Source organism: Limanda limanda, chromosome 12, assembly GCF_963576545.1.
Source record: "Limanda limanda chromosome 12, fLimLim1.1, whole genome shotgun sequence".
Lineage (NCBI taxonomy): Eukaryota > Metazoa > Chordata > Actinopteri > Pleuronectiformes > Pleuronectidae > Limanda > Limanda limanda.
In genome coordinates, this window is record NC_083647.1 from 10,202,102 (window position 1) to 10,214,659 (window position 12,558).

The following is a 12,558-nucleotide window of genomic DNA, read 5'->3' on the forward strand; positions in this document are numbered from 1 at the left end:
GCTCTCTCTCTCTCCACCCTCTACCTCTCTTCCTCCCGCAGATCCACATCAGCATCTCTCCGGAGAAAGTCAAGCTCAACGTGGACTGCCAGGAGGTGGCAGAGAAGCCGATCAAGGAGGCCAACAACATCACACTCGACGGCTATGAAGTGCTTGGCAAGATGGTCAAGTCTGGAGGCGGGAAGAGGCAGTCTGCACCAGTAAGTAAAAAAAATAAAAACATTTGGAAAACCACATTTGGAAAACCATTTCGCAACTTTCCAAATAGCGAATGTCGACAACTCTCTTGTGCGTAGATGCAAATTTTGGTTTTAACTGCTCCCAGTGACTGCTGGAAGGACAAGTCCCTCCATCATCCTGTCTCACTGAGGGCGGCGTTGTTGTCTGCTCTCATCATTGACTTTCATTTGTGAATGGGAGCCATTTGTAACACCTCTCCATGTTTTCTTCTGTTGTGCAGTTCCAGCTCCAGATGTTCGATATTATCTGCAGCTCCAGCTGGATCAGCCGAGACAAATGCTGCGACCTGCCCTCCACAGTAAGTGTCACTGTGACGTCACTTAATACTGAAGTCAAGAGGTCATTTGCAGGTGCAAGACTGGAGAATTTACCAGTTCTTAAATAAACAGGATAATTAATTTAGATCTTAGCTTAAACAATTAGTAAGAAGAGAGCCATTCCGATTATATATACTGTATACATGCGCAACATCTCAGAGCTTCGCCGTCTATGTTATCTTTAAAATGGAATGTGGCCATTGAGTGAAACGAACAAGATTACTTCTTGCGTCAGCTAAACTCAATAGAACCTTTTATCCTGTGTATTTGTGCTGATCGCACTGTTGCCTGCACGACCTCCCGAAAACACATACAAACAAGCGCTCCTTTAGATCCCAGAGCAGACAGTGTATTATATTTATTTGGATACACCATGTTAAATAGCGGATGCAGGCACATTTATCCAATTAGAGGTAATTCGTCTGTGATTTGCATCAGATATTAATACACCATATCAATGATCGCCGTGTTATATAATTTGCACAATGCCAGAGACTCGTTTTTTGCAGCTGTCACTGAGTATTTAGTCTCAAGGACTGACTTCCAGTCACATGTCAGTGTGAGCCACTGTTCCACCGTGACCTTTTGCCGGGTTTCCGATCTGTCTCCTCTTCTTAAATGACTAAGCAGTTCGCCATGATACTGTCACAAAATTACATCAGGAATTTCGGGGGTTTGTTTTACTCTTCAGAGTAAGATGTGGTCTCTGTTATTAATGGGTATGAAAATGGACTAATTTCTGTCTCCTCTGTCTTCCTTGCCAGAGAGATGAGGCCAAGTGCCCATCCCTACCCCACTCGTGCACATGCACACAGGACAGCATCGGCCCTCAGGGGCCCCCTGGACCTTTGGTAAAGACACTTTCCAAACACATCCAATCACTGTACCTTCATGTCTTTATCTACCTCCTCTTCCTCTGTCTGTCTTCACCTGATAATGTGTTCCTTTCAGTCCACGTGTTTCCATGATAATGATAAAGCGTCTTCCCTGTGCTGATCCACACAGAAAGTCTTAACGTTATAATGACCATCTCAGCTATAAGTACCTTCTTGACATTGGCCTGCTTTACAGTCTGAACTTCAGTAGACCGAGGTGGTCCCTCGAATCAGGGGTGGTATTTTCTTTTCCTCTGGAAAGAGCAGTAGAGGATGAGACCAGTGGCATGCACAGAAATAAGGGTTTAGGGAGAAGTGTCAAAAGATAAATGCCTGTTGGAAAAACAACAGTGAAAACGTCTCGGGGAGAAGTCTGGAATATGTATGCTTGGTTACCTCACTAAGCCCCAGCAAGGATTTCATAGGGCTTGTTTTTTGGGGGGCTTTGGGATCTGCTCCTGTTGTTACACTCACTCAGCCTTTTTTGGATCTTTGCTTTTCCAGGGCAGCCCAGGCTCTAAAGGAACACGAGGAGACAGAGGAGAGCGCGGCAATGCTGTGAGTTTAACTTTACGTCACTAGCATGCAAAGTACTATCTGTGTTTTTTTAATTTTACAGGCTGTGATTTATTTTACAATTGAGTTAAGTGCTAAACAAATAATCAGATGCTGTTAATAGCCAATGAAGCTCGCTGACATTATCAATAATAGTAAATCTACACATAATAAACCTCAACTTCTCATTGCCATGGAATTTCACAAGCTATTATTACTCTGCGAGGAAATTGCAAACATCTGAATTCAGTTATCAAACGCTGCTGTATATTTTTGCTCAACTTGATTTAAAGGGAACCCCTTGAAGGGAGAATTTTGCCAACACTACTAACTTTTCATTTTCTGTATCGGTGGAATTAAAATGCTCATTTAAGTTTGTCTTGGGGTTGTTTTCCAAGTGAGTGGCTTTGTAACGGCCTTTATGTTGTGACTGGATAATTCTGCAGGGTGCAATGGGTCCACGCGGTGAGCAAGGCCTCCCAGGATCAATGGGACCACCGGGTCCACAAGGCCCTAATGGACTGTCTCTGCCTGGACAACCTGTGAGTTTACCTCCACTACGAAGCATTCATATATATATATATATATATTAGGAATACAAAACAAAGATGATTTAGGATAGACAGATTTGAATGTATATGACAGACACTGTCATGTATGATTAGTGTTTGTATGTGCTGATATGAAGGAGCAGTTTGTGTGAAAGTAGTTCAAATATACTGCAGATCCACCAGCGAGATGGATTTACAGCAACAGCCAAAACACATTAGATTCACGTCTACAGGCAGCTAGACTGCTTCTTTATTTTCTTACCAGCAGATGTTCTTGTCAAAACATGAAATCAATCACAACCGAAGCCTGTAAAAAGGTATAAAACAAAGATTCAAGCATCTCGCAAACCTCTCTTTTTTGTCTCTCCTCCGACTACAGGGTCGCCAGGGACCAAAGGGAGATGGTGGAGACCCGGGCATGACTGGTCTGCAAGTGAGTACTCCCCTTGCCTCTTGTGGTTTATGAACAGGAAACAGGAGACTATCCATACAGAGCGGCGCTGCTGCTACTGGAGCCTGGATTCAGTCCATACAGCAAGATTGAAAGCACACTCTGAGTGGGAGGTTCACCATGCCATCCTCCAGGGGGGAGACCCACACGCTCAGATCAGCCTGTTGATTGACAGACAGTAGAGGCTCCAGTGATGCAGTTAAACTATTATGAAGTGTGGACTCGTGTTACCAGAGGGGAATTGGGGAATGAAACATGTTCTTCTGCATTGTAACTGAAGACTAAAGTGATGTTTGAGCGTCTTTGACTCACAGTAGTTTTCATTTGGGGGAAACTCCTTGGATGAAAGTTCAAAGTAGAGACGATTTAACCCCCGAGCTTCTTCAGATTATCGATCCCACTTCTCAAGTCAGAGAACAGAATTCAATTTGACATCACATGAGAACTTGTGAAGGTGCATTTTTGAGTGGGCTGGCATTACGTGGCCAACTCTTGGCCAAGCAAGCTTTTATTCATCCTACTGAGGTCATCCGAGAAAACTCCCACCATTCAACTGGAGAGAACATCAGCACTGGGTATTCTGGCCTCTGAATAAACAAAGTCAGACATGGGAGAAAGTCCCATTCTGAGATATTCAGAGCCTATTGGCAGCATTGTGTTGGCTACTTCACTCAATAAAGCTTATTATAACAGCTCAGTTCAAGGCGATGTAAGAGAGAGATTCTTTCAGTTTAGAGTAATAGGGTGATAAATTATCTTTGGCCTAATAACTGGGAAACTTTTTTTTTTCTGTAAATTCTGGTTAAACAGAGGCATAAGGGAGCTATGTAAATATGTTGTTCCTGATCATTAGTAATTGATTATGTGTGTCTGTTTCTTTCCCAGGGTCCTCCTGGGCAACGTGGTCCTCTGGGCCCTGTCGGACCGGGCGGAGTGCGGGTATGTTCTAACCCTAGGCCTGCTCAGTGTACACTATGCATACAAATGGATCCAACACTCACTTTACACACACTTTGCATTTGATCACCAGCTCAGCTCAGCATATATACAGAAGTCCGGCCATTATGCTGCATGTTCTCATTTTCGTCAGCCAAAACAATATCTGAGAATGTAATTTCAAACGACAGACTCGAGGCGGAAGCCAATGTAAAGTCATGACACTGATGTATTACATGAACAGGGTCCCTGGAGTGTTGTAACAGACGTGTGATTGTGTGTTGTTTCTACACAGGGGCCACCAGGAAAGGAGGGACCATCTGGACCAAGAGGCCCAACAGGGCCAATGGTGAGTGTGTTTGTGTTTGTACCTTTGTCTTGTGCAGAAAAGAGCAAAATGATTATTCCTCAAGTGTGTTTTACCTCCTGGTACGTCTACAAATATTACTGCTCTGGCTCCATTGCACTCTGCTGGAGGAGTATGTTAACTGTCGTGTCTCGGCCCTGTTGCTGTTACGAGGATGCTCTTTTCCTCTTTTTCTCTCAGGGAACCCCGGGAAATCCAGGTGTACCAGGAATCACTGGGAAAAACGGGAAACAAGGAGATACAGGAAATGCAGTATGTATTGAAATAACAAGGCTCAAAGTGATGGTTACATGAAAACGTTCAGGGAAGGAGTTTAAGTTTAAGTTTAAGGACATTGTCACTGCTCAGTCTAACTTTGCTCCCATCTTTGTCAGGGACCTGTTGGTATTAAAGGAGAAAAAGGAGAGAGGGTATGTATAGTTTTTTATTGACTGAATCATACAAATGTTCTATCCAGCAACAATAGGGATACAGCCTAATCCTTAATGAATTTTTTTTTTTTTCCAGGGTGACTTTGCATCCCAGGGCATGATGCGTTCCATTGCCAGACAAGTTTGTGAACAGCTTGTGAACAGTGAGCAAAACTTTTCTTGTTCCGGAGGGTTATTCTAATGATGCCAAGGGGATAACTTTGATAGTCCTCAAAATATTTATATCTTATCCAGGGCCAACTTACTTTTTCCTCTTTTCAAAGGTCAAATGAGCAGAATCGACATGATGCTGAACCAGATTCCTTCTGGATATAGTAGCAACACTCCGGGGCCAACCGGTCCTCCTGGACCCCCTGGCAACCAGGGATCCCGCGGAGAGCCTGGGCAGTCAGGTCGAACTGGTTTCCCTGGAGGCCCAGGTACACCTGGAAATCAAGGAGAGAGAGGTACTTTATTTTTCCACTTTTTCCAAAAATATACCTAAATACTGAAATATTTAATTTCCCCTGTGTTTCATACATGCTTTTTAGATAAACGCAAATTAAAAAAAAAATGCTTTATTGATGTAAAATATGATTTGTGGTCTTCTCCATGTTTTTTGTAGGCTTGGCAGGAGAGAAGGGAGAGAGAGGATCTCCAGGAACTGGTATCAGAGGACAAAGAGGCCCAAGTGGTCCACCAGGTAACACAGGTTACCTTTTCTTTAGCCTGTTTTAGTTGAATCTGGCTTCACAGTGAGGCAGGAACCGTTGAATGATCCCTCCAGAAACAGTTTGCTGGTGTCCCACTGTTCTCTTACTACAGATTCACTGTGACAGCAGAGTATTCCCGTATTCCAATTAAAATGACACATTGCTAACAGAGGCCAAAGTTGTGCGACAATATATATGATTCAGGCACTGACGTTTGAGCAGCTGCACCACATGACTCCTTTGGAAAAACACCAAACACAATCCCAGTTCTTTCCTCTCTTGAGGATTTACAGTATGTCTTGTGTAGACTGAGCTTCTCCAAACAATCTGCACATGTGAAATATTTAAACAGTAAATGGAAGGTATTAACATCCAACATTAAGGAGATACTTTGTGTCTAGAGTTAAGACAGTGAAGGTCATGATGTGTTCTTAGAAACATTTACTAGCAAATGTTATTATAGACTTATTTATCAGATAATAAAAATATCATGGCTGTTTCTCGGTTGTAGTTGATCGGGAAACAGCTTCAGAAGATTTTTTGTTCTCCAGGGAAGGTATTGCAATACAACAGGAACCTTCTATTGGTGTCTACCCCACAACAACAAACACTGTTTGTGAATGAAGTGAGACACAACTGAGGATCAGAAGGAGGAAGTCCACGCTGATGACTCATTTGTGTGTGTGTGTGTGTAGTTGGATTGTTGTACAATGAGCTTTCTTTGGTGGCTTCATTGACAACACATGGGCTCACTTAAGACAGAGAAAAAGAGAAGGGGGGAAATTTCCATCCTGAGTTTTTACCGTCTAGACACATGGGGCCAGGGGGTAACTCCACACAGCTCCAGACTTTTCTCTTTTTTTCTCCTTCTGAGTCCAGCTTTTTAATTGAGCCATTGATAAATTTAAATTACAGTGCTGCAACTCCATGTTACCCCCACCTTTCCATCAGAAAATGTACAGGGGGGGGATGCCTGTGGGTTTCTTCGCTGAGCTCCAGAGATTCCCTTTTTCAAACCGCCCTCACTCCCCTTCTCTTTCCTATATTGCAGGGCCACAAGGCGAGTCTAGAACTGGACCCCCAGGTACTACTGGCTCCATGGGGCCTCGTGGCGCTACAGGTCGGCAGGGTACTCCTGGGGTGAGGGGACCACCAGGACCCCCTGGATACTGCGACTCTTCTCAGTGTGTTGGCATTCCTTACAACGGACAAGGATACACAGGTACACACAGTACTCTCTAGGTCCTGCATGGTACTGCATAAGATTAAGGACTAAGTGTATGCAGACTAATGACATTTGCAACTCAGTGCACTACTTCTTTCTTTGATAATGTATGGAGGTATGGATGTTCCACAGTGATGATATTAAACAGAAAGCGTTTTTTAATGCAATTCCATACGAATTTTGTTCACTAAACTCCGCCCCCTTAGTAACAGTTACCCTGCCTGTCAGGATTTTTTTTTCGCTAAACAGTGGGTTAAGCAGATTTAGTAGATTTCTTATATTTAGCTGAACGACAGTTGATTTTGGATAAAATGACAACTGTTACTGGCAGATTTATTTTTGCCGTAAATAGCTAGTGAATGAAGCAAATGTTAGCTTCATGGATTGTTCTAACACTGCTTGAAAGCTTCTTTTTTTTAATACCCGTTTCAAAATAAGAATGCTTTAGAATAGTCTTCAATATGCATTTTAGGGCTACATACATTCTATTATTTCTAAAGATCTAAGAAGATAGCTAGCATATCAAATAGTTTAATATAGAAAACAGAATAAAGCCAGGGTATCTTAGACACAGCACTTTTGTTCAAAACTACTTAAATTTATAAATTATATCGTATGATAAGAAAGAAAAAAATCCAATATTAGACTGTTATTTGTTGTTAAATCATGAAATGTGTATTTGTGATTCGAACAATTTAAACTGCGACTGTCAGTCAATTCACTTCTCACACGAGATTGTACCCACCCCCAAAGTTACACAGAGTAAGAGCAGACATCCGGGGTGAGGAGACTGAATGAATTCTCCTATTTTCAAGTCAGGGTACAATCAATTTAAATTTGAAGCTGCTAGGTAAAAATGCATGGTGCTGCTTTGAGTTGAAAGTAGAGAAACGGAAAAAAACAAGTCATGTTTCAACAATTCAACTTTTACAAAAACAAAAAAGTTTTATAATTTAACAAGCAATGGAGCTCTGATTGGTCAAGTGAGCATGTTGCTGCTTTCCTTGACATAATGAATTAAGTCAGATTGAATTCACAGAGCCACTGGCATAACATTCACTGACAAATTAGAATTTAAAGATTTGTCCGACTGATATGTCAAAATGTGTGAAAGACGCTGTTTGGAGGCAGGGGTTTAGTGAACAATCAGCATCCAATACCTCCATACATTTGATGTGTGATATTAAAACTGGCATGTTTATTGCATTCTAGCTAATGGTGTATGATGACTTGCATTGAATCGAGTAATATGCTAATAACTTTGTTCCACAGAGAAAACTCACACCCTCTTTTAAACTATTTTCAGGTACGGCATAATAAACGCTCTGTCAGCTGTGCCGCTTACACTTTGAAGCCAAGTTTCTGAGAGGTTTGCCCACTTGCTATGGGGCATTTAAGGATAATCAACATGGACATAATTATTGAACACTTAAACAAAACATTACAAAAGCCAAAAAAGATTCGCAAAACGGAGCGGCACTAACATCAACTCACAGCTACAAGCTACAGCGATGGCAACCTGCTGGCCTGTTTGCATCTTGAACCACAAACCGTTGGGAAGTTTAAAAAAAACAGAGACTGAGCATTTCTACGAAGGAAGGAGCATGTTCAAAACACCATCCAAAACAACTACTAACCAAAAGGATTTCATAGCTGAAAGCAATGTTGATGTAGCGTTGACATGTGTAAATAAATCTAATGTTTTTTTGTTTTTTTTTTGTAAATGATTGTTTGAACCAGGACATTTCACTAAAAATTAAGTTAACATCTGTTTGGAGCTTGTGCCTCATAACCCTCTGCTTACTTACCACCAGCATAACCTTTGTTTATGACGCCTTAAGTGCCTTAAACAGCTCTGGTACAGAATTAAGCATGTTCCATTTGTACTTTTAATCATCATGCTCATTGTGTACATTCAGTGCCATTTCCATGTGTCATTTGTAGTTTCAACTGCTTATTTTACTGCGTCTTATTATCCAATAGCTTGATGGATTTTATTGTAAATGTCACGACAACAGTCATATTTAGCTTTTTTTGGTACTTTAAGAAGCAATAGTTTGACACGCAAGGCATTTTCTGAAAGTCCATTGTGCAATATAACTTAAATTTTGCATGTGAAAAGTTGTAAGAGGGGAAAAAAACTTTAATTTGAATGGCCGTCCTGAATACTTTTCTAGCCGACCGCTACCCGCCCGAAGCTGAGGTAGAGTCTCTACCTGTGGAGCCAGCTGGAGAGTTTGACACAATACAATCACCCGGTTACTCACGGAACCAACGTGGAAAGAGATCACTAACAAGAGACAATACAGACACGTCATAGCTTCAAAAAAGAGTTCTCAGAAAGAGTAAGATTGAAATGACTTCCACGATCACTTAATGTGAGGATCATGTGATATTCAGAACAAAACTAGTACTTATATGGGTTTGATACCCCTGGTTATATTGAACATATATATTTTTATTGACATGAGAAAGTTTAGCAAGAGAACTACAAACCTACATGTTCATTCATTACAAACCTGTGTGCTTGCTAAGTGATACCCTTTTAAGTGTCTGCTTGTAAAGTAACTATAAGTGTTTATCAGAGTCCATTGTGTAAAGCAATAATCATGTGAAATCCAGCGTAAAGTGCGGCGAAGAAAGACAATCGGTGCTCTTTTTGTCTATTTTCAAATGTGTAAAGCTGTTTCAGATTCGCCAACAATTAATTTGGAAGATTAACTTGATTCCCAAAGATTTGTTCATTGTGATGTTTTATATGACTTGTAAGCCAAATGATAATCTGACTTATTGTAACAAACCAAACTTTTTTTCTGTTACCAAAGGTGGAATTGCATGTTTGTGTTGTATATTTACTGAGGGTTTCTAAGTCAGAATATAGTTGTTTTCTATCAATGCAGTTTGGATTTGCTTGCAAGACTATGGACATAGAATTGCCTTTCTCATGTTTTAACTGCACATTTTGTGAATTCCACACAGCCTTATTTTCTTATTTATTTCTGAAACAGAAGAGGCATTTTTCAATAAAACTACTGAAAATGTAGCATTTGTCTTGGCCTCCCATCTGTATCGAACATTTTGTATATAAAATATATCGAAGGTCAGCTCAACAGCTGTTAATCAAAACTTACCATCTTCCCTTTTCTACTAAAATCCTCTAAATGAAAGTGAAGTCTTCTGATCCGGAGTGACAAAACCTGTTCATCCCAACATTAGGCCTTGAGGAGTTGAAGGTCTAGCCTTTATTATATTTACAACCAAATGGGATCAGGCCCGTCCAGAATGTCAGTTTGTGTCAGATCAACAAGAAGAGGAAGGACGGAGTGTGAGCAAGCAAGCAGTCCTGAATACCTAACTTTTCCCGCTTCTTTTAAATGCACCCAGTTTGGCTTTAGTCCTATCAGGTTGTAATGATTATACTGACACAAGGAAACAATAGAAATGTGACTGGGCAGATACCGGACCTGGAAAGACTCAGATTTCCACCCATTAAACATATCTAACGATGAAACAAGAGATGCATGAAGTAAGGAACAACTTACGGCATTTCCCTTTATGGTGATGAAATGAAAGCAGGTCTGAGGAGGCGCTCATAACAAATGCCAGAGATCAGTGAGTTGGGCGGGTGTGGGGAGTTGTGGGTGATCAAGGTCAACATCACCACCACACAAGAGGCAAGAAATCCTGTGTGGAAACCCTTAGATTTCTTACCCTGATTTCCTGAGTAAGCAGCCTTGGGGCACATTTGGAGTATCTCAAATTGGACATTTATATTTAATGAGAGCTGGAAATTCTCGCAGGTAACACACTGTATGTGTCTGAACAGCTGGTAAACTTAGGCCATAAAACAGGCGAAGGCAAGTCTGTGAAAGTACATATACACAAAAGAGCTGACATGAGAACACATGTAAACGAAAAAGGACGGGCCGCCTCGTAAACCTCCATTTAGCAGTGTATGGTAGAACATGAAACCCACAGCAATGGTCCCAGTGCACAGTTTATTTCTGACTCCTCAATAAACCTCCTCTTCAATTACAATTCGTACCTCTGAGTTACACCAGAGGTAAGAATTGTAGATGAAATATGTTCTCACCTCTTTACCCTTTGTCTCAACATCAGGCTCTGATTTTTTTTGTGATGACACCCTTTGACATGTCCAACGCAACACCGAAGCCTTCAAAGACCCTCCCTCCTTTTTTGGTTCAAACACAACCAATCGAACCATGCTTCCCTCCAAACTCACAAAAAGTTATGCCTGTTTACCATCCTTGTCGTAACCCAGTCTGCGATCTGTCCTCTGATTTCTTTGACTTTGTTGACAATCCAGCGTCCAGCTGTGTTCACTTTGTGGCAAAGTAAGATCGCTGCTCCAGTTTGTGGTTGTTACAGATTTTAACTATCTCCTGTTATATCTCCAGTTGCCCTGTTATATTAACTCCTGAGGAGTTATTGGAATATGTGAGTAGGCATATTGTATATCAAGCAGTCGTGTTGTCCGCGATCAACAATCTACGATCACAATTCATCACCACAATCCATGATCAGGTTCAACCATGATGACGATTCACCACCACCATCCGGCATCATGATCTCTAATTCACCATCATGATAACAATCTACATTCGCTTTCTTGACGAGAGACAAATGGCTGATCTCTGTCAGAACTGTGTGTAAAAGGGGCTGGTTGGTGGATTTTATCAACTTTGATCAGATGTTTCTCTCTGTTTCCAGTCTTTGTGCTAAGCTGAGTTAAGCTAACTGACTGGAGGGTCGTCTTTGATGTGGTACAAAGGTTGCTTATACTACAATCAAAAATATATTTTTAAAATGAAAGAAATTGGGATTTGCGTCAAGAAGCCAAAACAAGAACAATCCCAAACCCCTACTGTCCAGTCAATAAATAAAATAATTGTACGCGCTAAGACAACAATCTTGTTTTGATTAATTTCTTTAAAGATGTCTCACATTGTTGCAGATTCATATCAGCTGTGGGACATAATGTCACAATAACGCAGACTGAGGTTTGAAGAAAGCATAACTCACCACAACACGTCATCAGGTTTTGATATACTGAAGAGCCGACTACATTAAAGTTTAACGAACTGAATGGCTTTGTTCGTGATTTACAATTCATCTAATGCCATCTAAACCAAACAGGCTGAATTCTTGAGTTGTTTTAAACATTGAACGCTATGAGAGTGAATTTGTGCATGAACGCTGGGCAGCACATGAATGAGCCTGGCATTGAAACGTTAAGTAACTGAAAAATAAAATGATTTGGTCTTTGAGGAGTGCCATGGAAGCATGAGAGTTGGGGTAAGAGATTAAACAATGGTTTTCACATGCACTGGGACGTTGGAACATGTGGAGATTTTGACTATTTTAATTAGAACACGTAGCTCTGCTCATAATATAACATGACTGTACAGTACATTCATCATTACAATGCAAGCCATACAAAGAGATAGAGAACAGACATGAAACATCCTCCCGGCAACGGACAGCAAATATAAATACATGCTTCTTTAATGTATCTACATAGAAACATTAATCATTTACAATGTGGACAGTCGCATTCAACACGCCTCATTAGGGGAATAGTTGAAGGTTGCTGGAAAATCTTAGATAGAGACTTTAGTGTGGTATCAATCTTAACATCTTAATCTCCGCAAGAAAACAAACCATATTAGTGCAAGGAAACCGAAGTATTACTCAAGGTCACTTCATCACATTGGAAACTTGAACTTCACAGCGTTTGAAGGATGGGATTTCTGAGAGAAACTAGCATATGGCATGAAGGAGCCAAGATTTCAAGCCCTAGAGACACTGACCAATATGGGTTTTAGACGACCAATAACAACAAAGATTTTTATTAGATGGCCTTAGCAAGAAGCCAGTTTTCTGTTCTGATTTTAGTT

The 12,558-nt window shown here is 40.9% G+C and overlaps 1 protein-coding gene across 1 annotated transcript in view; it reads left to right on the forward strand.

Annotated features, from left to right (window-relative positions):
- Nucleotides 1-8,884, forward strand: part of col12a1a (collagen, type XII, alpha 1a) — a 52,582-nt gene extending 43,698 nt beyond the window's left edge. Inside the window, exons 50-64 of the mRNA XM_061082550.1 lie at nt 42-200; nt 461-538; nt 1,322-1,408; nt 1,937-1,990; nt 2,434-2,529; nt 2,918-2,971; nt 3,875-3,928; nt 4,221-4,274; nt 4,473-4,544; nt 4,667-4,702; nt 4,800-4,866; nt 4,987-5,169; nt 5,328-5,405; nt 6,467-6,637; nt 7,947-8,884. Coding sequence (XP_060938533.1) covers nt 42-200; nt 461-538; nt 1,322-1,408; nt 1,937-1,990; nt 2,434-2,529; nt 2,918-2,971; nt 3,875-3,928; nt 4,221-4,274; nt 4,473-4,544; nt 4,667-4,702; nt 4,800-4,866; nt 4,987-5,169; nt 5,328-5,405; nt 6,467-6,637; nt 7,947-7,957 — 1,254 coding nt within the window. The 3' untranslated portion in view covers nt 7,958-8,884. The remainder of the gene's footprint in view (nt 1-41; nt 201-460; nt 539-1,321; nt 1,409-1,936; nt 1,991-2,433; nt 2,530-2,917; nt 2,972-3,874; nt 3,929-4,220; nt 4,275-4,472; nt 4,545-4,666; nt 4,703-4,799; nt 4,867-4,986; nt 5,170-5,327; nt 5,406-6,466; nt 6,638-7,946) is intronic.
- Nucleotides 8,885-12,558: the final 3,674 nt, after the last annotated feature.